This window comes from Dipodomys spectabilis, unplaced genomic scaffold (genome assembly GCF_019054845.1).
Source record: "Dipodomys spectabilis isolate Male_0828 unplaced genomic scaffold, ASM1905484v1 ptg000118l, whole genome shotgun sequence".
Taxonomy (NCBI): domain Eukaryota; kingdom Metazoa; phylum Chordata; class Mammalia; order Rodentia; family Heteromyidae; genus Dipodomys; species Dipodomys spectabilis.
The window spans coordinates 5,671,010-5,698,729 of record NW_024870795.1 but is presented as its reverse complement, the minus strand read 5'-3'; the positions used below and the strand labels follow the sequence as shown (position 1 = coordinate 5,698,729).

Here is a 27,720-nt window from a genome sequence, read left to right as displayed (position 1 = left end):
GGACAAATTTGAAGCTGAATCTAACAAAGACTTTAGAGCACCTTGCACTTTACAGGAAATAGGGGCAATGAAAATAATGCAAATCAGCCTGGGAAGGTGGCTCAGTGGTAGAGCGCTTGCCTTGCATGCCTGAGGCCCTGGGTTCGATTCCTCAGCACCACATAAGCAAAAAGAAAAAAGCCGGAAGTGGCACTGTGGCTCAAGTGGTAGAGCGCTAGCCTTGAGCTGAAGAGCTGAGGGACAGCGCCCAGGCCCAGAGTTCAGACCCCACGACCGGACCCAAAAAAAAAAAAAAAAGAAAAGAAAAGAATGCAAATCATGTTGCCTGGAAATATAGAGACAAACTCAGAATGTGGGACATTCCACAGAATACGTGACCTCTTCCCCAAGGCAGAGGGGCTCACTGTGGAGGTGACATGGGTGTATACAGAACATTTCTATGCAAATTCTACTTCAGGTTAAAAAGAAAAGGCTGTGTGTGGTAGAACACCCCTATGCACCCCAGCGCTTGGGAGGTAGAGAGAGAAGGATCATGAGGTTGAGGCCAGCCTGGACTACACAGTGAGTTCCAGGCCAACCTGAGCTACATAGTTAAGAACCTGCCACCTCCCAAAACCACTACTACCACCACAGACCTAATTAAGCCAGGCATAAGGCAGTCTTAGATACTCAGGAGGCTGAAGGAGGAGGATCACATGAATCTGGAAGTTCAAGACCAGCCTGAGAAACATAGCACGATTCTGTCTGAAGAACAACAACAACAAAAACCTCTGAGACATAATAACGGATGAAATAAATGTGTGGACTTTGCAGAGATTATGATTGTAATAAATCAGCTATAGAGACTGGAAATGTGGCTTATTGGTAGAGTGCCTGCTTAGCATTCATGAAGCTCTGGGTTCAATTCCTCATAAACAAAATTCTTCCACATAGGGCTGGGAAGGTGGCTCAGTGGTAGAGCGCTTGCCTTGCATGCCTGAGGCCCTGGGTTCGATTCCTCAGCACCACATAAGCAAAAAGAAAAAAGCCGGAAGTGGCACTGTGGCTCAAGTGGTAGAGCACTAGCCTTGAGCTGAAGAGCTGAGGGACAGTACCCAGGCCCAGAGTACAAGCCCCGCGACTGGACCCCCCCCAAAAAAATTGTGGATACAAAATTCCTCCACATAAACAAAAAAAGAAGTGGCACTGGCTCAAGTGGTAGAGTGCTAGCCTCGAGCAAAAGAAGCTCAGGGACAGTGGTAGGCCCTGAGAGTTCAAGCTCTAGGACTGGCAAAAAAAAAAAAAAAAAATCAGTTATAAAAATACATTTGTGGCTGGGCGCCAGTGGCTCATACCTGTTATTTTAGCTACTCAGGAGACTAAGATCTGAGGATCGTGGTTTGAAGACAGCTGTGGCAGAAAAGTCCATAACACTCCAATTAACCATGAGAAAACCAGAAGTGGCTAGGCAAGCACTCTACCACTAAGTCACATTCCCAGCCCCCATTTTACTCTTCTTACTTATTAAGTAGGCTTTCTCACAGCACCCAACTCAGGGCTGATGTGAAACTCAATTTAGATAATGTAAGGACCAAGCATGGGCCAGGTGTTGGTAACTTATGTCTATAATCTAGCTACTCAAGAGGCTGAGGTGCCTGCCTGAGCAGAAAAGTCTAAGACTTATCACCAATTAACCAGCAAAAAGCCAGAAGTGGAGCTGTGGCTCAAGTGGTAAAGTACCATCCTTGAGGGGAAAAATATAAAGTTCCCAGGGCCCCGAGTTCAAGCCCCAATACTGGCACTAAATAAACAAACCTGGCACACAGTAGGCGCTGAATAAACACTCCTTTCTAGTTTGTATCACCTTTTTCTTCCTCCTTCCCTTCCTTCCCTCCACGACCATCACTCCATCTACCTTTACCCACTCACCTGCCCTGAATGTTCCTTGTCTGAAAACTGCCGCACCTGGGCCAGCTCACAGTTCTCCCTTGGGGCAGATGGCATGACCTTGGGCACATCCTGCCCCTTCTCCTAACCTGGACTTACCCCCTGTGAGTGCAGATACTCCACAGTCTTGCTGATGGTGTGCAGGACGAAGCTGGCCTCCCGCTCCGAGAAGAACTTCTGCCGCAGGATCTTGTCTAGCAGCTCCCCGCCCCGCATCAGTTCTGTCACCAGGTACACGTGTTTGCCATCATCGTACACCTGCCGGCAACCTCGCTGTCAGGCCTGGACCTCAGTTACCAACCAGCCTCCCCATGAGCCTCAGGTCTATTTCCTGCTCTGTGCTTTAGTGGCCCTGGGCTGGGCCATCACCCAACCGGGCTCCTGTCTTTCTGCACAAGGGAGCTGTCGTGATCCCCCATAGGCAGAGGAGCTCTCAGAGAAGGCCTGAGTCTGAAGGGGAGAAGCTAAGGTGTGTCCAGGGCAGGGGGAACCCAGGGTGGCGTTCCTCCACTCAAGCACTCAGAAGTTAAAGACATGGCTTGAGACTAGAGTTGGGAGCCTGCCTCGGTCCTGGTCTCCAGGACCCGCCCACTCACATCTTTCAGGGTGATGATGTTGGGGTGCTGCCCATACCGCAGAAGAATCTCAATCTCTTCTGAAGGATCCCGCTTGCTCTTGTCGATGACCTGAAGAAAGTGGGTGCACAGAGCAGCGCTGGGACTCCAGGTCCTTTTGCTGCCATAGAGCCCGTACTGCAGGCCCTGGGAGTCTCAGACACATCCCTCTCACCATCTACAGAGCCTCGGGCCCCAGCCCTCCCCACCAAAGGGCCACACTAATCAGCCTCACCCACGGCCCAACAGGCTTTGCCAAGCCATGGTCGGGGGGCCCACCTTGACAGCGTACTCCATGTTGGTGGCCTTGTGGACACAGCGCTTGCACACAGAGTAGGAGCCTACACCGATCGTCTCCTTTACCACGTAGCCATCACTAAACACCAGGTTCTTCCCATGGAGTTGCTACAGGAGACCGAGAAATGGGGTTTACTGTGGGCATACAAGTGCCAGCCGTCATCCCCAGAACCTCAACTCAATGGAGATGGTGCTGGGAAAGAGTCAGGAGGCCTGGATAGTGATGGCTGCGTGACCCCAGGCAAGAACCAGCCCCTCTCTGAATCTCGATTTTCTACTCAATATCACCAGCACATTCACTAGTTCTCTGCTGGCCTGGGCTGCAGTCTGCTGGTCAGAGGGTGCATTACATTTTTTCTCTTTGTGCCAGTATTAGGGCTTCCTCACTTGGCTCTTTTTGCTCAAGGCTGGCGCTCTACCACTTGAGCCACAGCTCCACCTCCAAATTTTTTTGTGGTTAACTGAACATAAGAATCCCATGGGGCTGGGAAGGTGGCTCAGTGGTAGAGTGCTTGGCTTGCATGCATGAGGCCCTGGGTTCCATTCCTCAGCACCACATAAGAAAAAAGCCGGAAGTGGCGCTGTGGCTCAAGTGGTAGAGCACTAGCCTTGAGCTGAAGAGCTGAGGTTCAGCGCCTAGGCCCAGAGTTCAGGCCCATGACTGGACCCCCCCGCCCCACCATAAAAATTAAAAAAAAAGAATCCCATGAACATGGGGCTGGGAAGGTGGCTCAGTGGTAGAGCGCTTGCCTTGCATGCCTGAGGCCCTGAGTTCAATTCCTCAGCACCACATAAGCAGAAAAAGCCAGAAGTGGTGTTGTGACGCTGTGACTCAAGTGGTAGAGCACTTGAGCTGAAGAGCTGAGGGACAGCGCCCAGGCCCAGAGTTCAGGCCCTAAGACCAGACCCAAAAAAAAAAAAAAAGAATCCCATGAACTGGGCTGGGAAGGTGGCTCAGTGGTACAGTGCTTGCCTTGCATGCATGAGGCCCTGGGTTCGATTCCTCAGCACCACATAAGCAAAAAGAAAAAAGCTGGAAGTGGTGCTGTGGCTCAAGTGGTAGAGTGCTAGCCTTGAGCTAACGAGCTGAGGGACAGCGCCCAGGCCCAGAGTTCAGGCCCCATGACCAGGAAACCGCCCCCCCCCCCCCCCCCCGCCAAAAAAAAAAAAAAAAAAAAAAAAAGAATCCCATGAACTTTCCTGTCCATGATGGCTTCAAACAGTGATCCTCAGATCTCAGCCTTCTGAGTAGCTAGGATTACAGGTATGGTTCTGAGAAGCCTGGGAAAATCTCAGAGAGATGCAGGATCCCTGACTACTTGCCCTTTATGGGGTGTCTCAAGGTTCTGAGATTAACTATAGAGATGCTCACAGGGTGCCTGGTGTGAGCGGTGTGAGGCATACATTTAAGCACTTCTGTAAGGTGGCCACATGTCAATTTGGTTTGTGACTATTGTCTATTGTCCTTGCATCTAGTCTGTTTTTGTTGTTGTTGTTGTCATGGGGCCTGAACTCTGGGCCTGGGCGCTGTCCCTCAGCTCTTCAGCTCAAGGCTAGCCCTCTACCACTTCAGCTACAGTGTTACTTCTGGTTTTCTGGTAGTTAATTGGAGATAAGAGTCTCAGGGACTTTCCTGCTGGGATGGCTTTGAACTGAGATCCTCAGATCTTAGCCTCCTGAGTAGCTAGGATTTCAGGCATGAGCCACGGGCGCCTGCCTGGCTCTAGTCTGGTTTAATATTTGTCCTGGACAAAGATGGCCCAGTGGGGACAACAAATTACATAATCACCTTAGCTATAATCATAGTAACTCAGATAACCCTCACAACTCTATAGAGAGGTTATCATGATCCTAATTTGCAGATAAGGAAACTGAGGCACAGGGAAGGTGTCTCATCCAAAGTCACATTTACCCTGGGAGCTCTGAACCCAGGCAACAAGCTCTGGAGTCTACATTCTTGCCTCCCCTCTCTAAGCTTTCCTTGGAGCAGGGCAACGTACAAACGAGGGACGAATGTGAGAACTTAGTCTTCCGCCACCCACTCCTGACCGGGCCGCCACTCCCTCCTCTACCTCCTGAGCATTCACTGGCATTTACACACACCCTGGCTCTGTGTCAGCGAGTTTACACCTTTATTCCCATCTAGTCGTCAGGGGTGAGACAGGCATCATCCCGCTTCATGCACGGGATAGGTGAGGGTCCAGGAGCTTGGAGGCTCGCGTAGGGTTTATCCAAGGCCCATCCGCCTCTAGAGCCTGTGTTCTTCTTTGTTTCGCCTTGAGGCTTCCGGGTGGAAAAGTATAAGTGAGCAGCAGTACCCTGCCTCACTCACCTGTACCACTGAGTTCAAGGGCGCCTGTGTGGTCCGAGGCTTCCCATCATCCTCCATGAGGCCAGTGGCCACGAAGCTGAAGCCACGGAATAGCTGATGGGCTCCAGCGCTGGGGGGGATGCCTGGGGAATCTGTAGGGACAAGAGGTGACATGAGCCTGGAGAGGTGCCCTTCATCCCCACACAGCCCAGCAAAGAGGACCCAGGAGGTCCCAGCCTGCCTCAGCATCTGACCACAGTGGGGCCTCTATTCTAGGCCTTCGCCTATCTGCTCCTACATGTTTAGATCAACCCAGCCCTGCCACATGAAGAATGTCCAATTCCCACATTTGGTTTCCAGTCCAAGTTCCATTCAGACTAAGAGTCCTACTTTCTCCCTGGCCTCCCTGACTCAGGTGTGACTCTTCAGGACCTTTTTTTTTTTTGTCAGTTGTGGGGCTTGAACTCTGGGCTTGGGCGCTGTCCCTGAGCATTTCAGCTCAAAGTTAGTGCTCTACTGCTTGAGTCACAACACCACTTCCAGTTTTCTGGAGGTTAATTGGAGATCAGAGTCTCACGGACTTTCCTGCCTGGGCTGGCTTTGAACCACGATCCTCAGATCTCAGCTTCCTGAGTAGCTAGGATTATAGGTGTGAGCCACTGGGGCCCAGCTTTGTTGTCAGTCATGGGGCTTGAACTCGAAGCCTGGGCACTGTCCCTAAGTTTTTTCACTCAAGGCTAGTGCTCTACTACTTTGAGCCACAGAGCTACTTCTGGTTTTCTGGTGGTTGATTGGAAATGAGAATCTCATGGACTTTGCCTGGGCTGGCTTTGAATCAGGACCCTCAGCTCTTGGCCTCCTGAGCAGCTAGGATTACAGGCGTGAGCCACTGGCGCCTGGCTTCCCTGAGATTCTTTGCTCAAGGCTAGCACTCTACCATTTGAGCCACAGCTCCATTTCTGGCTTTTTCTTTTTTATTTTTTTGGTCATTGTAGGGCCTGAACTCTGGGCCTGGGTGCTGTCCCTCAGATCTTCAGCTCAAGGCTAGCGCTCTACCACTTGAGCCACAGCGCTACTTCTGGCTTTTTCTGTTTATGTGGTGCTGAGGAATCGAACCTAGTGCCTCATGCATGCAAAGCAAGCACTCTACCACTGAGCCAACTTCCCAGCCCCTCTGACCTTTTCTGTTTTTGTGGTACTGAGGAATCAAACCCAGGGCTTCATGCATACTAGACAAGCACTCTACCACTAAGCCACATTCCCAGTCTGCAAGGGACCATCTTATTAACCATTATTGCCTCTTATGGCTGGGACACAATAGTGACTTGGTATGTAGTTAGCTGATAAATAAGGTGTAGACAGATTGTTCATAAAGTGCTGAATGCTCAGTCACCAGAGGTGTGCAGGCTATAGTGCGCAAAGCACATGCTTTGCTAACATGTGCCTCTCCAGAGGCATCTCAGTCCTAACATGCTACTCACCACCCACAGGCAAAAACCTAGCCAAAATGTTTGGAATTACCAAGCTTCCACCCAGAAGGCCTTCTTTGGTTTCCTTTTATTTTTATTTTTTGTTGGTCATGAACTCGGCCTGGGCGCTGTCCCTCAGCTCTTGAGCTCAAGGCTAGCACTCTACCACTTGCACCACTTCCAGCTTTTTCTGCTTCTGTGGTGCTAAGGAATCGAACCCAGGGCCTCGTGCATGCAAGGCAAACACTCTACCACTGAGCCACCTTCCCAGCCCCTCCCATTGGCTTCTTGAAGTAACTCCTAGGAATGAGTGGGACAGTGGCTGTGCCCATGTTCCAGATGAGTACACTGAGGGCCCAGCAGTTAGAAAGCCCCAAAGTCAGATTCCCACGCTTGCTCTTGACCTATGAATACTGTCAACCCTGCTCTACCAGACTCTCTCTACCGTGGTTTTGCTGGGTCAGATTCCTTAGTCCTGACCTGACTACAGGCCTGCTGTGTTTAGTCTTCCCAGTGGGCTGGGTGACGCCCACAGCAGGGGTCCTGACTCTCCCATTGTGGCCCAATCCACCCACACACCTCACCCTCTCACCCAGACACAAAGAAGCCCACAGAGCCCCAGAGTAAGAGAATCAAGCAGTCTGACACAGGCCAGACACTCACCGCCTGTCTACCCACACACTCAGGCCCGGCCTGCCAGAGTTCCTGATCATCCCTGTGTCCCCAGGTGCCCCAATCTCCCTGTTTTGCTCTTGTACCGGCCCTGGACAGACAAAATCAGACAAGGGATGTACCTCTTGGTGTGCGGGATGTAAACTCAGTGTCAAAGTAGAAGGTGTCGTCGGGCTGAGCTACAGCGGGCTTGAAGGGTGGCTTGATCTCGCGACGGTAGAGCTTCTACAAGATGGGGGTGCGGTTTCTGATCACCACGGTACTCCCACTGCCCACCCACTGCCCACCGGGAGCCCCAGCTAGGAGCAGAGGTCACAATGTCCAGCAAACAGCAGGACTGCTTGCCTGAGGGAGGTGGGCCCTACGTTGAAGTCTTCAAGACCGGTCGTCATCCTCTACTGCTACTTCTGTGGCCATCATCCTCAGAGCCCCCTCCCATGCTCCCCCTCCCCCCCTCCCCTGCACTCCATCCCCTTCCTATGGCCAGCCCTGGGGGAGCCAGGCATGGATGGCCACTCACGTTCCAGTCAATGGTGGAGTAGAAGATGTGCCGCTTGATTTCTTCTGCCCCATCGGGGCCAGAACCTAAAAGAGCCCAAATGAAGGGTTTACTCCAAGGCCCAACCCCAGGCAACCAACCCATCAGCCAAGGAGCTGCACAGAGCTCTGTGACCAGATGCTAGGACAGGGAGCAGGGGATAGGCTCACGCTGCTCTGAATGTGCCTAAGACTGTTGACCACTTTGTCTTTTCTACTTTATGGAGCTTTTGATGATCAAGCGGCAATGTATACATAGAAGGAGGAGGCCCAGAGAGGTCCAAGACCTTGTCAAGGTCACACAGTCAGGACAGAAGCTGGACTTATTCTGGGAGGGACAGAGGCCCCTTACACCCTCCTGATCCAGACCCCATCTCTGCTCTCCTCTTATCCTAGTGCCCTTCTCAGCATCGATGACACCCTAAGAAGCTGATCATGGAACCAGGTGAACCCACGAGCCAAGGAAGCAGACACCTATTGAACGCCTACTACGTGTCAGGCCCATCCATGAGACTTCACTTAATTGGCAGAGCCCTGTGCCAGCCTGGGATCCTCAGCTCCACTGAGACAAGAAACTCAGAGCTCGGAGAGGTGAGGTCACCTGCCATGGTCACATGGCTCATACATGGTACTTATTCATTCAGCAAATATTTACGAAGGTCTGCTGGGAGCCAGGCAGTGGGGACTGACACCGCTGGGGCTGGGCCTGAGCCTTGTCATTCCTGAGCTCATGGGCCTGCTCTTGAGCCAGCAACCTTGGCAGGGAAACTATGTGGGGGCCTCTGTCCTTGTCCTCAGAGGGAGTGGAGATGACTCAGTTCCTGCCTTCCCCCCTACACACAGGTCATCACCCCCCTCCAACACCACACATGGAGCAGAAAACAGAGTGGCCCGTGGCATTGTCTGCTCACACAAAGGACAACGGTCCCTTTCAGCCCCAGATGTGACCCCATGGCCTAAGTTGCAGCTGTACCCTGCTCCCTACCACCAAGTCCCTTCCTCTGGGCTGTGGCTGCTTACCGAGCCGGTTGGCAGGGTTCCTCTTGAACAGGGCCCGCAGGAGGCTCTGGGCTTCCGTGCTCAGAAACTGGGGCATGCCTAGCTTCGCCCTGAAACAGCCCCCACATCTCATCAGGACTGAATCCCGCCCCAGGAGCCCAAGCTCTCCTCCCCCTCTTCCAAGGCTTGTTCCCAGCTCAGTCAAGACAAGTGAGGCCACTACCTCACCTCCCAAGGACTTCAAGGATCCCTCCCACAAGCCCTGGAAGAAGAAGAAGAAGAAGAAAAGGATCATGGAGGCAACGAGGGGATAACCGGCAGGCCTCCAAACCCGGGTGCTGTTGGGGGAGTTCCTGAGGGCCCAGCATGGGACTGGTGCTTACTTCAAAATCAAGGTCATGGTTTCCTTTCGGTCCTTCCCCTGGAAGGGCAGGGAGCCCGTCAGCATCTCAAACTGCAGAGGACAAGTTCATTTAGGCTTTGTTCCATCTGCCACGCCCCCCCTTCCTCCTCCTCCTCCAGCCACCCTGCTCCAACGCTAGAATTCTAGCTCCAAGTCCACCTCTCCCCTCTGCCAACCCAAACCTCCAGTGACAGCGTTAGGTGCCAGAAACCAAGGAAAGGCCCTGAGCCAGGTTTGGGAGTGGGGAAGGGGGTCCCTCAGGTGGGGCCGATCCTGGGAGCTTTCCAAGGAAGGAAATTGTGACAGAATGCAAGGGTGAGGAGAGCCAGGCTGTGAGAAGACAAGAGGAAAGCTTTGAGATAAGCCAACTCCCGTGCTGTCCAGAGGGGACACTGAGGCCAGAGTCCAAGGATTCTTCACCCTTTCCTGGGCACTCACCATTAACACACCATAGGACCACCAATCTGCACTGTGGGTGTGGCCCTGGCGGTTGACAACCTCCGGAGCCATGTATTCCACGGTCCCGCAGAACGAGTAGGCTTTCTTCTCGTGATCAATGGCCTCCTTGCTCAGGCCAAAGTCTGCAGCCAGGAGGGGGCAGAGGTCACATCTTTCGAACCCTGGCTTTCCTTGCTGCCACCCCTTACTCAACTGCCCACTCAAGAGGCCGGAGGGCATCACTTCCATGATACTTAGAAGGAAGCTGAAGCTCAGAGAGGTTAGGTGACCTGCCCAAGGTTACAGATCGAAGAACAAGGATTCCAAGACTGGGATGTTCCAAGTCTGGAGCCTGCCAGTGATCTGACCCTTTTGAGTAGCTGGTACCATCTCTCTCTTTCTTTCTTCTTTGGTCATGGGTCTTGAGCTCTGGGCCTGGGCGCTGTCCCTCAGCTCTTCAGCTCAAGGCTAGTGCTCTACCACTTGAGCCACAATGCCACTTCCAGTTTTCTGGCAGTTAATTTCTGGCAGTTTCACAGACTTTCCTGCCTGGCCTGGCTTTGAACCTCAATCCTCAGATCTCAGCTTCCTGAATAGCTAGGATTACAGGCGTGAGCCACCAGCACCAGCTTGGTACCATCTCTTAGGAAAAATGAGCCCCCAGACCTCAGCTAAGACCTCTCAGGAGCTCCTTCCATCTTCCCCTGGGGCCCTAAGGGGCTGGGCCCCACCACTCACCAGTGAGTTTGATGTGGCCCTCCTCATCCAGAAGGATGCTAAGAGTGAAGAAACAGGAGTCAGGGTCCCTCAGTGGCAGGTGCCCAGGCAAAAAACTCTGAGTTCTGCTGGCACCATGGGGCAGAGGAACTTGGGCCTGCCTATACGAGGTACTGCACCCAGACTGGAGAAATGGGTGGTGGAGCAGGGTCCCAGCAATGCCACACAGGTGGGTCTACCTTTTCTGCTAATTCTTGCAACAACTGTGAGGAAAGGCCTATTACAGCCCCATTTCATAAATTTACTGAAACTACAATTCAGGAAAGTTAATAAGCATCTCTCCATAGTCTCAAAGCTAGTAGCTGTTGGAGACAGAATTTAAATTCAGATGTACCTATTTATTTTTGCTGGTTCTGGGGCTTGAACTCTGGGCCTGGGTGCTGTCCCTGAGCACTTCAGCGCAAGGTGAGTGCTCTATCACTTGAGCCACAGTGCAGACTTTCCTGGTGGAGCTGGCTTTATACCATGATCCTCAGATCTCAGCCTCCTGAGTAGCTAGGATTACAGGCGTGGGCCACCGGCGCCCTGCTTGAGCTCCTTCTTCTTTTTCTTTTTTTTGTTTGGTTGTGGGGCTTGAACTCTGGTCCTGGGCACTGCCCCTCAACTCTTCAGCTCAAGGCGAGTGCTCTACCACTTGAGCCACAATGCCAACTTCCAGTTTTCTGGTGGTTTATTGGAGACAAAAGTTTCATGCAGGGCTGGGAAAGTGGCTCAGGGGTAGAGTGCTTGCCTTGCATGCCTGAGGCCCTGGGTTCCATTCCTCAGCACCACATAAGCAAAAAGAAAAAAAAAAATCCGGAAGTGGCGCTGTGGCTCAAGTGGTAGAGTGCTTGCCTTGCATGCCTGAGGCCCTGGGTTTGATTCCTCAGCACCACATAAGCAGAAAAAGCTGGAAGTGGTGCTGTGGCTCAAGTGGTAGAGTGTTAGCCTTGAGCTGCAGAGCTGAGGGACAGCGCCCAGGCCCAGAGTTCAGGCCCCATGACCAACCATAAAAAGAAAAAAGAGTTTCATGGACTTTCCTATCCAGGCTGGCTTTGAACTGCGATCCTCAGATCTCAGCCTCCTGAGTAGCTAGGATTACAGCCGTAAGCCACTGGCATCTGGCTTGAGCTTCTTTTGCTCAAGGCTAGAACACTACCACTTGAGCCACAGTGCTACTTTCAGCTTTTTCTGTTTATGTGGTACTGAGGAATCGAACCCAGGCCTTCATACATGGGAGGCAAGCACTCTACCACTAAGCCACATTCCAAGCCCCTCAAGGGATGATCTTTAATGGCAGAATCTCAGGTGTCATGTTGACTTAACAATCAAAAGTGGACAACACAGCTGCCTGGAAGGTATCAGGTCTTGGTAATGGCAGCAAGGTGATTAGGTAGCCTCTAATCACCAAAGGTAGCAGCCTGCTGTCACCCTGCTCAACCCTGCCCATTTTTCAGAGAGCCCCAGAAGGGGGCAGCTCCTGGAAAGAATAGCACCCACCTCCATCAGGTAGCGGTATTCTAGAAGAGGCCTGGGGCACTTAGTTCACTAAGGAGGCAGGGCAGGGAGGGCAGAGCTCTACTCACTTCTCAGGCTTGAGGTCTCTGTAAATGATGCCCAGGCTGTGCAAGTGGTCCAGGCCCAGAGCTAGCTCTGCCAGGTAAAACTTCACATCCTCTTCCGTGAACATAACCTGCAATGGGCCAGGGGCCAAAATGAGGAGGCGCCTCTAGCTGGAACACCCTCTTTCTCTGGGGCTGGGCCACTAGGCAGTCAACAGCTTCTAGGGGTCCACTCTAGGCACCATACACCAAAGGGGGGCTGGGAAGGTGGCTCAGTGGTAGAGCGCTTGCCTTGCATGCAAGAGGCCCTGGGTTCGATTCCTCAGCACCACATAAGCAAACAGAAAAAAGCCGGAAGTGGTGCTGTGGCTCAAGTGGTAGAGCGCTAGCCTTGAGCTGAAGAGCTGAGGGACAGCGCCCAGGCCCAGAGTTCAAGCCCCATGACTGGACCCAAAAAAAAAAAGACAAACAAACATACACCAAAGGGGTGTGAAGTAGGAAGTGACTAACATCCAAGCCACTCACTGTGGCATTGTTTGGTAATAACAAAAGGTTGTGTCTAAGTAGTAGAGAACTAGAATAAACCGGACTCTCCCCACATAACGGAGGGCTCTGCAGACATAAACTAGAACAAATTTAGTTCTTATATGGAGTGATTTATGACAGTCTTAAAAAGGCATGGGCTCATGCCTGTAATCCTAGCTACTTAGGAGTCTTTGAGATGTGAGAATCTCAGTTCAGAGCCAGCCCAGACAGAAAGTATATGAGACTTCTGTCTCCAACAAACCACTTAGAAAATTCCAGAAGTGGCTCAAGTAGTAGTAGAATACTAGCCTTGAGCAAAGGAAGATCAGGGATAATGTCCAGGCTGAGTTCATGCCCCAGGACTGGCACTAAAAAGCAGGTGTTTGGGGGGGGGGGGGAGTGGAGGGGGTAATGGGACACAGTATATACAGAATGATACATTTTACCCAAGAAGGTGGAGGTAAAGATTCAGAACATTATTTGCAAAAGGCACATGGGAAACCAATGTGAAAGAAAACAATGGAAATGCTTTACCTAGAGGTAGGGAGATAGAAGGGAATGAGATCAAAAAAGAGGAAGACTATTTTTTGTGTGTATGTGCCAGTCCTGGGGCTTGAACTCAGGGCCTGGGTGCTGTACCTGAGCCTTTTCACTCAAGGCTAGTGCTTGAGCAAAAACAAAATTATTGGGTTGTTTTTTTTTTTTTTTGGTGATTAATTTGGAGTTAAGAGTCTTATGGACTTTCTGGCTCAAGCTGGCTTCGAACCACCATTGTCACACCTTAGCCTCCTGAAAAGTGTGAACTACCAGCATCCCGCCCTGAAGATTTTTTAAAAATAATTATTACTGTTTTACTTATTTATTTATTGTTTATGTGGTACTGAAGAATCAAACCCAGGGCCTCATGCATGCTAGGCAAGCACTCTGCCATCTACCACTAAGGCACATTCCCAGCCCCTGGAAGTCTTGTTGTTGTTGTTGGTCCTGGGGCCTGAACTCTGGGCCTGAGCGCTGGCCCTCAGTGCTCAAAATAAGCGCTCTACCACTTGAGCCACACCGCCACTTCTGGTTTTCTGAGTGGTTTGTTGGAGATAAGAGTCTCACAGCCTTTCCTGCTCGGGCTGGCTTTCAACAGCAATCCTCAGATCTTAGCCTCCTGAGTAGCTAGGATTACAAGGGTGAGCCACCGACGCCCAGCGTAGTTCAACTATTTTTATATAACATGCAGGACAAGAACGCTAGTCTATAGCTTTCTGGGGACATTTGGACTTCTCCTCTGTGCTCATGTCCTGCTTAGCACAGCACTGGCAGCATGGATGTGGTAAGGGGCACCCTTAGCTCTGTAAAATCAAGGTGGCATCAGATCTAGAGGCTTTCTAGGGGTGGCCTCTGTACTAGGGCAGGTGACGTTTCCAGGGTCAGAGGCCGCCAGGACGGGCTAGACAGTTAGTTATAGCACCAGGCCACATCAGATATATTCTTCACAAGGCCCTGGAATAGAAGACTGTTGTGTCCCCAGCTCCATCCTGGGGCCCTCTGGCAGGATGAATGTCAGCTCACCTCTTTTGAGAGCCGAGTGAAGAGGTCACCACCACGTAGGAAGTCCAGAATGAGATAGAGCTTGCCCTCTGTCTGGAAGGCTGAGAAAGGGGAAGATCCATACTGGTGTCACCTGAGTTGTGAACTGTTCCTCCAGCTCTGGCTCTTTGGCCAGACAGGTGGGAAGTAGGACAAGGTACAGAGAAGGCAGCAGACCATGGGAAAGGGTCGAAGCTGAGAGGGACAGGAATCTGTGGGATTCCTGGGCGGGATCTGTGTCTCACCATAATGTAGCTTCACCACAAATGGATGGTTGACATCAGCTAGGATGTCTCTCTCCATCTTGGTCCGAACGCGGTCACGCACTGGCCAGAAGAGAAAGGAAGTCACCAACATAGCCACTCTCCCAGCCCAACTACAGGCTCCCTTTCCAGCTATTCCTCCAAGCCTGTGCTTCTGAGATTCTCCCAACCACAGCCCTGCGGATAATCAATTTCCTTCTTCCTCCCCAGACCATTCTGGCTTTCTCAGTTCTGGGCCTGACCTCTACTTCTGCCTCTCATGGCAAAGCCCAATGTCAGGACTCAGTACTTCACCCAGAACTCCAGCCCTCTCTCCCACCGTATCTCATATCAAGAGCCACTGAGCAACTAGAACTCCACTGTGCCCTATTTTCTGAGGTCCTTAGACTTTGACTCTGTGTACCTTTAACAGCCTCCTCTTCATCAGACATAAAAATTCCCTAGTATTGCTGGGCGCCGGTGGCTCACGCCTGTAATCCTAGCTACTCAGAGTTCAAAGCCAGCCTGGGTAGGAAAGTCCGTGAGACTCTTATCTCCAATAAATCACTCAGAAAACCAAAAAGGGCACAGTGGCTCAAGTGGTAAAGCGCTACCCTTGAGCTGAAGAGCTGAGGGACAGCGCCCAAGTCCAGAGTTCAAGCCCCAGACGGAAAAAAAACTAAACAAAACAAACAAAAAAGCTTAACAAAAAGGAAGAAAAAACATTGCCCAGTAATTCTATCAGCAGGCTCCTGGCTGATGTGATTCAGGTCTGGCTTTCTTCCCCACTGGAGGCCGCTTTGCCCTTGAACCCTTGGATGGGGACTTCTGGGTTCCCAGTGCTGGGCTTCCCCTCCAGAGTACTTTTTCTTTGCTTCAATTTTTTTTTTTTGTCGGCCGTGGGGCTTGAACTCTGGGCCTGGGCACTGTCCCTCAGCTCTTCAGCTCAAGGCAAGCACTCTACCACTTGAGCTACAGCGCCACTTCCAGTTTTCTGGTGGTTTATTGGAGATAGAAGTCTCACGGTCTCTCCTGCCCGGGTTGGCTTTGAACCGCGATCCTCAGATCTCAGCCTCCTGAGTAGCTAGGATTACAGGCGTGAGCCACCAGCTCCCGGCTTTGCTTCAATTCTTGTATTCCCCTTACCAGATGCAGCAGGTGCTAGGAGGTAATTAACTACCCCAGCTGTTTCCAACACATTTTATATTTCCAACCATCTCAGGCAAACAGCTCCTCCTTTCCAGATGCCCTTTCTCTATCACCTTGGTCAAGATAACTCCTAATCCATTCCTCAAGGCGTATCTCTCCTGGCTTCTCTTCAGGTGTATCCGTGACCTCTCAGCAGTTTCTGAAAGGCTGCATATCAGCCCACTGTGCTCCACAGTCTTAAGACAGCCATACACAAGGGTCACAGGACCATTGCATGGCATTTGCAGGGCATGTATAGATAACTTTTTTTTTTTTTGGTCCGTTATAGGGCCTAAACTCTGGGCCTGGGTGCTGTTCCTCAGCTCTTCAGGTGAAGGCTAGCACTCTACCACTTGAGCCACAGCACCACTTCCGGCTTATGCTGCTTATGTGGTGCTGAGGAATGGAACCCAGGGCCTCATGTATGCAAGGCAAGCGCTCTACCACTGAGCCACCTTCCCAGCCCTATAGATAGCCTCTTGCATCCAGCCTGTGAGACCTGTTCATATGAGATGTCTTTTCATCACTATGCCTCTGGGGAGTGACCCCTGTCCATTAGGCTGCACAAAAACTACCATCACCTTGCAGATCCCTCATGGGCCATAGAAGCCATCCATTCCTAAGGCTGAACTTTCCCACTTCCCCTACACTCCAATCAAGGCTTGGCTTAGACTGCACATGATCATTGGACACACTGACTTTGCAGGCCAGTCACAGTCAACATCTGACCCTGAATCCACTACCTTCACATCCTTTTTAAGGTCCTAGAATTTTAGACTTTGGCTTAGATTCTCCTCCTTCAGAACCTCTCTTCCACTCAGCTCTGTAGCCCTGTCTCCACCCACCCTCTAAGCCAATCTACCCCCCACTGGGCTCCACTTCTTCCACACCCTTCTGTACCCTAGAGCCAGAGAAATCTCCCTCAGATTCTTTTTTGTTTGTTTGTTTTTTGGGTCCGGTCTTGGGGCCTGAACTCTGGGCCTGTGCACTGTCCCTCAGCAGGCCTGAACTCTGGGCCTGGGCACTGTCCCTCAGCTCTTCAGCTCAAGGCTAGGGCTCTACCACTTGAGCCACAGAACCACTTTGGCTTTTTTCTTTTTGCTTATGTGGTACTGAGGAATCGAGCCTCATGCATGCAATGCAAGCGCTCTACCACTGAGCCACCTTCCCAGCCCCCCCCCCTTTTTTTTTAATCAGTTGTGGGGCTTGAACTCTGAGCTCTTCAGCTCAAGACAAGTGCTCTAACCCTTGAGCCACAGTGCCACCTCCAGTTTTCAAGTAGTTAATTGGAGGTAAGAGTCTAATGGACTTTCTTTTTTTTTTTTAATTTTTTGGGTCCGGTTGTGGGGCCTGAACTCTGGGCCTGGGCGCTATTCCTCAGCTCTTCAACTCAAGGCCTGCACTCTTCTACTTGAGCCACAGTGCCACTTCTGGCTTTTTCTTTTTGCTTATGTGGTGCTGAGGAATTGAACCCAGGGCCTCATGCATGCAAGGCAAGCGCTCTACCACTGAGCCACCTTCCCAGCCCCCTAATGGACTTTCTTGCCCAGGCTGGCTTTGAACTGAGATCCTCAGATCTCAGCCTCCTGAGTAGCTAGGATTGCAAGTGTGAGCCACCAGCACCCTGCTTCCCTCAGATTCTTCTAGCATTATAAAACAACTCTGCTGACCAGATACCAGTTTGGTTTGTTTTTTTTTTTGCAGTACTAGGGTTTGAACTCAGGGCCTCATGCTTGCTAAACAGGTGCTCTACCACATGAGCCAGTCAGTTCCTTTTTGTGCAGGCTACTTTCAAGATAGGGTCTCACTTTATGTATGGATTGGCCTGAACTGCAATCCTCCTATTTTGTGTTTTTCTTTGTCACTGAAATGACAGGTCCATGCCACAATCCCCAGCCAGGTGCTTGGGATGACAGATGCCCAGCCATTGATTGAGATAGAGTCTTGCAACATTTATGCCCAGTCTAGCCTTGAACCATTATCTTCCAATCTCTGCCTCCCAAGTAGCTAGGATTCCTGGCTTGAATCATTTTGCCGAAGTACATTACATTCTCCCCACTACCTCATTCCACATATTCACCTTCAGCCAGTCATGGCCAGCCTCTTTGAGAACGAGGAAGGGGAGGGGGGAGATTGGGTATAGGTCTGTTTTCCACCTCCATACTAGGTGCTCCTGAAGATAGAGCTACTAAGGGCTTCTCCCTTAACCCCGGGCCCAGAGTGGGTTCTGCCCAGGAAGGTGCCCAGACTCACCTTTCAATGTTGCCTTCTTCAGTACCTTCATGGCATACAGATGCCCATTGTCAGGCCGAGTGACCTTCCGCACCAGGAAGACCTGAGAAAGTAGAGGCAGAAAACTCCAGGGAGGAGCTGGGAGGAGGCTGAGCCGACTGGCTCTCATCTTCCATAGTCTCTGTTGAGTCTGGCTTCCCTGAGCCCCAAGATGAACTTCTCACCTTCGCCCTCTGACTCTCTGGTCAAGACACCTAGCCCCCACCTTGGACATGACTGGTGCTATCCTCCCAGCCAGGACTTATGACTCACTTTGCCAAAGGATCCTTGGCCCAGAACCTTGAGGAGCTCGAAATGAGATGGATCTGCTTTCTCGGAGCCTGCCTTGACATGGTGCGTGATGGAGATCTCCTTGAGGACGCCCTCATCCTGGACAGAGGAGCAGAGCTGGTGGTAGGCACAGGGTCCTGCTCAGAGAGCGGGGATGGCACCCATCCAAGCAGTACCACCAGACCTTAGCAGACCCAACAGACCATGTTCCTGATGGGCCGGCTCTAAGACTCATGGGTCCCAATGGGGCTTCAAAGGCTGCAATGCCAAATCACCAAGCTGCTGGTTCAGGTAAGGCCCGGCTCTGACCTGGTCAGGCCCCAAGGAATGGGCCAGCATGGCCAGGAAGAGCTGACCCTAGACTCTGGCTGAGGTGCAGGGACCTGTGAGGTTTGCCAGTAGGACTCCCCTCCCCCTGCTGTTTTGGTTTTGCTACAATAGGAAGTAACATTTGAGCTCACAATGGGGAGGTAGAATTGGCCTTTGTTGCTGGTAAGGATGAGATGGGGAGTTCACTCTGGGTATATGGAGAGAGTTAAGGTACACAGAAGCTTAAGTGTCACCCAAACAACCCCCTTCAACCCACTAAGTATCAGCCTGAGCTCGGTGGGAGTTAATGCCAGAAACTCCATGCCTCACCTGCCCAAACTTCTCTTGGAAACCCTTGGTCAGGTCCCAGCTGTTCTAGGGGCTTTCTGCCCCTCCCCAATCTGTCAGTCTTGCCCTGATACCCTGAGGTGTTACCACCTCATTTCCCCAGGAAGCAAGCCTGAGCGGGGTCCAACCACCCCGCAGGGCCAGACATGGGCTAGGAGAGTCCAAAGCCAGATTAAGCCCTAGTGGCTACTCAGGCACCTGTTTCCAAGGGCTATGCCAGACTAGGACCAGACATCCGGGCACACTCACCGAGTCCTGCTGGGGGCCAGAACCAGGGCCAGGGGCAGGCAGAGAGGACTGAATGATCCTGGGCCGCTGCTTCCTGGGTAGCCAGGGGAGCAGGGCCCAGAGCCGCAGACGGGGCGGCTTGGGATCCTGCTCCATCTGCCCAGCAGGGCCAGCACCATGGCAGGAGCAGGCAGTGTCAAGGGCTGCTGCGGAGGTGGCCAGGCCCAAGGCGGATGTGCAGGGTGAGGGCACAGGGGCTGGGCCCGGCCCAGGGCAACCAATCATTCAGGGCCTGTGGTTTCCTAGCTCCAGGCCTCCACCCTCAGCCGGCTCCCTTCTCTCCACCCCACCTCCCAGTGCCTGAAGAGGCTACCCTCTGACCCTCCCCCCATCCTCCTGCGGGCTTAGAGGGAAAACCTCAGGCAGACCCAGCTGCTGAGTAGATTGGTACCCAGCAGGCAGAAACAGGTGCCTAGTGCGTATAGGCAGAGAAGGGGACACCAACAGGCAGAGGCAGGCATTCAACAGGTAGAGATATAAAAAGATAAGCTTCCAACAGGCAGGATGAGGGAGATACACATCACTTGTAAGTATATATATATATACATATATATGTATATATATACATACACAAATACAAATAGATATGCCTCCAACAGAAGGGAAGTAAAAGAACTTATGTCCAACAGGCAGAGATAGATGAAGATCTTCACTTAACAGCAGAGAGAGATGGAAACTCAGGTCTAACCGAGGTAGACAAGACCCCTGTACCAACATGTAGACAGAAGGGATATGAACATATCAGGTAGCAACAGATGGAAATACCAACCCAACAGGCAAAGACAGAAGGCAAAGACAATTAGGTACCAATAGATGCCTAACATGTGGCATGTACTCAATAAGTGACAACAGGCACTTATCAAATAGAGACAGGACCTGAAACTCAATAACACAGAGAAGTAGGCAGCAACACAACCAGAGCAAGTGAAGTCTACGCAGACTGACAAATGCCCAGAGCAGACACAGGCAAGTGACAGGACAGAGATCGCCAGGAAAAGAGTGAAGGGCAGATCTGTGCATTCTTGTTGGTATAGCCAGGGCTGTGCAGAGGCACAAGGGAACGTGGCTGTCAGCACTCAGCACTCCGGTGTTCGTGGCCAACCCATCTCTAAGGTCATCTGTTTCCTTGGGTTTTACCTAAACGGGGTCTAGGGCTCCGGTACTGCTCGAGGGTACCGTCTCTGCTAGCATTTTGATGATTTTGACTCTGATTTTTAAAAAAAAAACCTGTTAACCCCTTTTGGGGAACAGAAAACTGAGGCACAGAGAATAGCACCGTCCAAAGCCAGCCCCTGGATGAAACAACTTGAGCCAAGTTCCTCCTCTGGACCCTGCCTGGCTGGAGCGCAGACTCATAGTGCCAGGGAAGGGTGGGCAGGCAAGCCCCCTCCCTTCCTGTCTACCCAAGCCATCCTTTCCCTAAGCCCTAAGGCCAGTATGGAACTTCCCACTCCAGAGCTTGACCCTCAGAGACAACTCTGCCTTCAGGAGACTCCCTCTGACAATAGGGGATTAGGTTTAGCAGCCCCATGAAATAACCAAAAAGCAGGCAAATTAGATCCCTGGCTGATGTGTAACTTTCTAGACAGACAGAAATGATGGCTCAGAGAGACTGAGATAGTTTAAAGCCACACAGCAATCCCTGCCCAGACTACCCGAAGATCTGCAACTCTGCTTGTCTTGCCTGCCTCTGACAGAAAACTCCCTGGAGACAGATGCAGCCATCCGGAAACCCCAGAGGACGGAGCCACCCTTCCCACCCCCCCATCTATAACTTGCCCAGAGTCTTGTGACAGACACTGCTGGAGGCAGGTCATTCTTTGGCTCACCTTTCTGAGACAGGAGACTGGGTCTCTCTCAACTCTGGGGAACTCTGCCGGGGTCTGCATGGTGGGGCTCAAGCTAGTGGCCAGAGGGCCCCGTTACTCCTCATACTTCTGCTTTTTTTAGCTTTCTTGGTCCCTGGCCCCCTCCTTCTCACTTCCCCCTCAGCAGGGAGGGACGGAAGATGGTGCAGGCTGCCTTGCTGAAGAGGGGATACTACAGATACCTAAGCCTATGACCCAGGGACAGCAAACAACCCCATCCCCTCCTGCCCTGTCTCTAAGGAACACAGAAGCTGTATGATGATGAAGTGGAGCTCAGCCACGCCTTTCCTGACAGCATCCCTGCCATGGCTGTGAGCTCCCAAGAATGGCAGTCAAGTGGATCAAATCCAGGCTTGCCCCCTCTCAATGTCTTCCCTGAAGAAGCCAGTCTCAGTGCCTGGGGTGGGCAAGAGGGTAGAAGGTCCAAGAGAAGGCACGGCTGCTGAAGGGAGAGGTTAGCCAGGCCCTTCCCCCTTCCATATGGCCGCATCCCTCCACCCCCTTACCCACAGGAACTGACACGTGCTCTGATCATCGGAAACCTTTTCCTTAGACAATCCTGTGCAGAAATAACACGCCTCCATGTACACAAGGACGTCCTGTCCTTTGCAGGGCCTACGACAGCTATCGGCAGCATGGCCTACAGGGGCTGGGAAAGGTGTCTCCCCTAGACTGAGGCTCCTGTGGCTTTTTTGGGCAGGGGCAGCTGCCCCAGGAGCCCAAAGCTCTCTGGGTGAGCACCAGTGCCAGCTCTCTCCCCAACCTCCTAGTCCCTCAGAAGCAAGGGAAGAATGGCTGTGGCTAGCAGGCTACCAGAAGTGACAAGAGGAAGGAAACAGTCTCAGAACTGCCTTCGCTGAAGGGTGTGGGGGCCTGAGGCTCTGGTAGCAGGAGGGGGAAGGACAGCTACTAGCCCACATCCCTGAGTCCCTGCCCAGTTCACCCCACAGATACTTCCTCTTTATTTACTTCCTCCCACAGCTGGGACAGAAGCCCAGGGCCCCACAACATTGCTCTTAAGAATCCCCACTGTGGGCTCCCCTCTTCCAGCTGTGGTCAAGCCCATCTGACAGTCTTTGGCCCTAATAGACACCAGCGGTCCCTTCCCTAGATGGCAGTATGTGGGCCTTCCCAAGGGTTGTCTCTAGGTGCATCTCCCAGCATGCCTCTGAGCAGTGAGGCCAGATTGACAGTTCCTGAGTCAGGCCTGGCGTGGAGCAATAATGAAAACTATGCCTTGGGCTGAATGGGCATTTAGTGCACATGGTCGGGCTCTGATGCACTGCGGTCCACCAGGCCTGTGCTTGGCACTGGGATGAGGAGCCTGTGTTTCAGCTCCAAGGGGAGATGTGACAATCCCCATTTCAGAGATGAGAAAACTCGCCTCAGGGACAAAGTGACTTGCCCGAGGCCACAAGGAACAAGTGCGAGTGCTAAGAGCAAAGCTGGAGTCTGACTGCTTTCCATGCCCACACTCATCTGGTTCATCATGGCTCCCTGCAAGGCCTCTCTGCCCGCATTAGACACCAGCGTCATGCCTTTCCACTGGACATCCCTGACAGCTCCTGCCCCTGGTATAGCCAAGCCAAAGCAGGATTTGACTTCCGGTAGCACCGAAAGTAAATACTTGATAACACAACTGTTCTGGGACAGAATGACGCTATAATCAAGGTGCTATGGCTGCCCAGAAGTGATGACTATCAGCTGGGCGTCGGTGGCTCACGCCTGTCATCCTAGCTACTCAGGAGGCTGAGATCTGAGAATCGCAGTTCAAAGCCAGCCCAGGCAGGAAAGGCCATGAGACTCTTATCTCCAATAAACCACTCAGAAAACCAGAAGTGGTGCTGTGGCTCAAGTGGTAGAGCACTTGCCTTGAGCTGAAGAGCTGAGGGACAGCACCCAGGCCCAGAGTTCAAGCCTCACAACTGACAAAAAAAAAAAAAAGGAGAAAAAGAATAAGGAGAAGGAGAAAGAGAAGAAGAAGGAGAAGGAGAAGGAGAAGGAGAGACTATCCAGCAAGAGAGACCTGGAGAAACCTGGGCAGGAGGCAGTCAGCTGGGTCCTGAGAATACATAGATACTGACCAGGCAGAAACAGGAAAAACATAGTCCAAACAAAGAAGGGCCAGTGAGCAAGGGGCTCGAGGCCTATGTGCCTGGTCTTCACCAGCTGGATGCTTCTGGAAATCTCTCTCCCTATCTGAACCTTAGTTTCCTTCTCAGTAAAATGAAGGTTCAAACTACATGCTCCACCCACAGAAGATTGTTTTTAGGAGCAAAATGTGCCATGGAGACAAAGAGGCATTATATACAGACCTTCTCCCTGCCACAGGGTCTCCTCTGGACAGGCTGAGAGGCCAAAGCACAAGCAAAGGTCCCAGGTGCTGGAAGGGTAGGCTAACCTACTCTGCCGTTCAAGGGAAGTTTCTCCTAATACCTGAGGTTCCCCAAAGTCCACAGTCACATCCTGCCTGAGCTCGGGCCAGGGGAGCATGAGGGATCCGAGAGGGATCAGGGTTTCATAAACAGGAAGAGAGGAGGGGAGGGGGGAGACGCTCTGCTCTCAAAATAGACCTGAAGGCGCTTCAAAGGGGTCCAGCTCCGGAGATAGCTGGAAGAGGGGGCCCGGGATGCCCAGTCCACTCCCAGGAAGGGAGGGAGGCTGTGTGAAGCTCCAGTGTGCCTGAAGATACTAGGAATGCCCAGGTGTGGATGGCATCCCAGGAGCGCTTGCGCTGCACTGGCTGTCTACGCTATAGTTGCCAAAACCCTGAGCTCCCTTTTTGCTTGAAATGGACAAAATAAACAAGCATTTAACAATACTGTGCCATAAACCTTGTTGGAAACTTTTAATGTATACACATCTTATATGTCTTCCAGGTGGCTCTAAGAGGTAAGTTCTAGTCTTCTTTTATAGGAAGAGTCTGAGCCTTGGAGACACAATTACTTACCCCAGGTTAGAAGCACATAAGACAAAGAGGAAAGCTTTTAAACTCAGGATGCTTGCCCTCCCCAGCCCCCCCCTCCCCTGCCCCATCTCCTCTCCACCTGAAAAGCTACCTTCTCTTTTTCCTGCTACCCAAATCCAACCATCCAAATGCCAGCCAACTGCTAGCCCTGCAGGGCGGATAGTCAGGGGCCCAACAACTACCCAACTCTTCTGCCACACACAGCAGTGACCATCTGTCTGGTCCATGCTCAGCCTGGTGCTCAGATGCCACCAGCTGGGACTTGGATGTGCTCATCTCATCATGCAACTGAGAGAAACGTGGGCACGTAGAAGTTGGTATATATCTCTGCCCAGAACAGAGGTTCTATATGCCCAGGACTATGTTCTTCTCTTGCCATAATACTTGCCACATGGCTTTCCTATTTCCACCTTCCCTCCAAGACTGAGGGTTCCCTATAGCTAGGGAATGTTGACTTCATGTAAGGGTCCCTCAGTTCCACAACAAAGTGCATTGAACGGCTAATGAAGGGTAAATCCAATACACAGCTATGAGATCCTGAGCGCCCCCTGGTGTATTAAGCCCAGAAGTGAGAACTGAGGGATACTGGTCTGGCGCAAGAGATGAATGAGCTGGTTGGTGCCAGGGGCTGGAACTTCAAGTCATAGTAGCCATGATCCTCCTCTTCAGGAAAGAATGTGGGCACAGTGGGAACTAAATGCAAAGCTTGTGGTATGGTGCTAGGTGAGAGTTCCCCTTTCTTCCTTTGTGGCAGAGATTCTTGCTGCCTTACCATTTCCAGCCTTGTCTCCCTTCCTACCCAAAGATCTTTTGCTCCAGGACAGGAGCCATAACCTGGGCAGTGAGCGGAGGTTCCCAGGCTGGGCACGCTCCTGCCCTCTCCCAGGAACTGGAAAGCCGCTCTGAGGCTCACCACCACCACCAGCTCCTCAAAAGCTATCAACTCCTCTATAACCTCCAAAGCCACAGCCCAAAGATTTGAACCTCTGGATCTTTACTAGGACCCACAACCCCTTTACTTTATTACTAGAAAACCAAGGGTACCAGGCACTGGTGGCTCACACCTGTAATCTTAGCTACTCAGGAGACTGAGATCTGAGGATCATGGTTCAAAGCCAGTCACGGCAGGAAAGTCCATGAGGCTCTTATCTCCAATTAACCACCAGAAAACTGGAAGTGGGGCTGTGGCACAAGTAGTGAAGTACTCACCTTGAGCTGAAGAGCTCAGGAACAGTGCCCAGGCCCAGAGTTCAAGCCCCATGATGGGAAGGAAGGAAGGAAGGAAGGAAGGAAGGAAGGAAGGAAGGAAGTAGGGAAGGAAGGAAGGAAGGAAACAAGCCAAGGGCATGTACATAGAGAAATGAGTCTCCAGACATGGACGGGAATAAACCAAGGGGTCCAGGCTACATAGTTTACTGACCCCATACCCATGGCTCTGTTGCCAAGGTAACCAGCAGAAAAGGGGATGGGAAAGCTCTATTTCCTACCTTGTCCCACCCCACTCAGCTCAGTTACCTTATCTTAGGAAGTTGAGTCAAGGTAAACAGAAGGACCCACCCAGATTCCATCTCAAAGGTCAAGCTGTGGTGAGTCTGGGCTCGGCAGGCTCTAGCGGAGAAGGCGGGGCTGGTGGCAGGAAGTGGAGCTGAGCAATGTACTGTACTTGCAATCACCCTGCTGGTGCTGAAGCCACCGTGTGCAAAGGAATTACCATCTCATTTGTCCTTCGCATCACCCCTGTGGACTATCTTTTCCCAACTGACAGAGAAGGACCGAGACTCAGAAAGGAGAAGAGCTTCTGGGCAAATGATGGAGATGGAGCCAGGACTTGAACCCAGGTTTGCCCACGCTTGGCTTCTGTCCAGTAGTTTCCAATAACAGAAATGAGAAAGCCAAGGCCCAGAGAGAACAGGGGATTCATCTAAGGTCATACACACAACTGTCACCTAGCCTTGGGTGCCTTTAGTAACACATAAAACCAGCAACATGGTCTGAGAGGCTGTAGGAAGGACCTGGGGGAAGCAGAGAAAGAGGGGAGAGGGGTTGTTCCTCATCCTATGAGCCACTTGCCAGGGACTGGGCCTGGTTAGACTACAGAAGCTGCCGGGTTCCCCTAGCACTAGCATTCCAGCTCATGGGCCCAGATGCTTCTAAGGCCTTTGTCATGCCCAATCCTCCAAGAAGCTTAGCAGAGGCCCTCTCTTAAGAGCTACCCAAACCCCATGAGTAAGTAAATCTAGGAAGTGTCTGTACTGGTGTGGGTGACAAGTAGCCAGAATTCCAGCCTGGATCCTGCTCCTGACCCCTGGTCTCTAGCCCATGAAATGGGAAGAATGGAACACTTGGGTTCTATGCCCACAGATGCCACTAGGATTAGGTGGAATCAGAGCAGGAAGGCTGAGCTGTACACAGGGATGAGAGGCCAGGGTCTCTGTGTCCAGGTGGAGCAAGGACAGGCCTTTCTCCACCAAGGTCATACAAACAGTACCTCCATAATCACTAGCCCAGGAACCTGGCCTTGATCCTCACCTTGGATGGCTGAAGTCCAGCTTCTTCTCCTGATGCCTGTCCATTCTGGAAAGGAAAATAGAAAGAACTTACCAACCTGGGGAAAGTTGTATAGCGGGGACACCCCTCCTTGGCTGTTTCCAAGGTAGGATCAGGAGTTCTAGTTGGGTCTCCTCTCCCCACCTCTGCTTTCACAGTGAGGGTGCAGTACCAAGACCTCTGGTAACTGCTCACAAATCAGGCAGAACAGTCCCATGACCAACCTTCTCCCCTTCTTACTTTCTGCCTAGCAGAAAGAACTGCCTCAGCTTGAAAGAACTAAGACAGCTGGGTGCTGGTGACTCACACCTATCTATAATCCTAGCTACTCAGGAAACTGAGATCTGAAGATCGAGGTTCAAAGCCAGACCAGGCAGGAACTCTTCATCTCCAATAAATTAAAAACAAAAGAAGCCAGGCACCGGTGGCTCACTCCTGTAATCCTAGCTACTCAGGAGGCTGACTCTGAGGATCACAGTTCAAAGCCAGCTCAGGCAGAAAAGTCTGTAAGACTCTGATCTCCAATAAACCACTAGAAAACCAGAAGTGACACTGTGGCTCAAGAGGTAGAGCGACTACCTTGAGCTGAAGGGCACAGGGACAGTGCCCAGGCCTAGAGTTCAAGCCCTAAGACCCACACCAAAAAACAAGTAAACAAATAAAGAAAGAATAAGTAAAGTATAACAAGACAGACTGGGCAACTCTTTTGCAAATTAACCAATTATGAGACCTCAATTTACCAATCTGTAACATAGGGGTGGTTAATTTGACTCCCACAGTTTCTAACAAAGGCGGAAGGATTCAAAGTCTTGGCCTGTCCAGCCCAGAGACAATGGCTGCCCTGGTTTTGCCTCACTCTGGGACCTCTTCCCTCCCTTTGTCCGGTGGTGATGGTGGCCTCTACTGGATCTCAGAGTTGCTTTACTGTACCACTTGCCTTACTGCAGGGACTATTTACACACAGTTCTACCCTTCCCAATAAACGGGGAGTCCTGTGAGGGCAGAGACGAGGGCTTGGTGCTAACAGCTGCTCTTCTGAGCCTCTGCTGCATGCCAAGTTGGGCTCAGAGCCTCACACCTGTGGCATCATTTAATCCTCATATCAACCCTGGGGGTGGGGAGGGTGGGGAAAGGTCTTGGCCCCATTGGCAGAGAAGGAAACTAAGGCTCAGAGGTGAGCAGTGATGGTACCTAAAATCATACAACTGAAAAATAGGAATCCAAAGTGGTCCAAAATCCAAGGAGTGCTCATTGAAGTTCTGCTTGGGAACGCCCTCATCCCAGCCAGAGAGCTATCTGCAGGGAGAGGCAGG

General features: G+C 51.7%; 1 protein-coding gene across 4 annotated transcripts in view; it reads right to left on the bottom strand.

The window, feature by feature from the left end:
• The window catches only part of Rps6ka1 (ribosomal protein S6 kinase A1), a 43,602-nt gene that overhangs the window by 8,927 nt on the left and 6,955 nt on the right, over positions 1–27,720 (bottom strand). The window contains exons 2-17 of one of the 4 annotated variants that reach the window (XM_042688547.1): positions 26,390–26,434; positions 18,062–18,178; positions 17,771–17,852; positions 14,333–14,413; positions 14,070–14,149; positions 12,009–12,115; positions 10,405–10,442; positions 9,667–9,809; positions 9,209–9,279; positions 8,847–8,935; positions 7,810–7,874; positions 7,412–7,514; positions 5,170–5,300; positions 2,820–2,945; positions 2,523–2,612; positions 2,026–2,184 (exon numbers count right to left, since the gene is read on the bottom strand). In XM_042688547.1, the coding sequence (XP_042544481.1) occupies positions 2,026–2,184; positions 2,523–2,612; positions 2,820–2,945; positions 5,170–5,300; positions 7,412–7,514; positions 7,810–7,874; positions 8,847–8,935; positions 9,209–9,279; positions 9,667–9,809; positions 10,405–10,442; positions 12,009–12,115; positions 14,070–14,149; positions 14,333–14,413; positions 17,771–17,852; positions 18,062–18,178; positions 26,390–26,434 (1,527 nt within the window). Of the gene's footprint in view, positions 1–2,025; positions 2,185–2,522; positions 2,613–2,819; positions 2,946–5,169; positions 5,301–7,411; positions 7,515–7,809; positions 7,875–8,846; positions 8,936–9,208; positions 9,280–9,666; positions 9,810–10,404; positions 10,443–12,008; positions 12,116–14,069; positions 14,150–14,332; positions 14,414–17,770; positions 17,853–18,061; positions 18,197–18,985; positions 19,202–20,853; positions 20,959–26,389; positions 26,435–27,720 lie in introns of those variants that run through there. The other 3 variants (XM_042688548.1, XM_042688545.1, XM_042688546.1) reach the window with 3 other exon arrangements.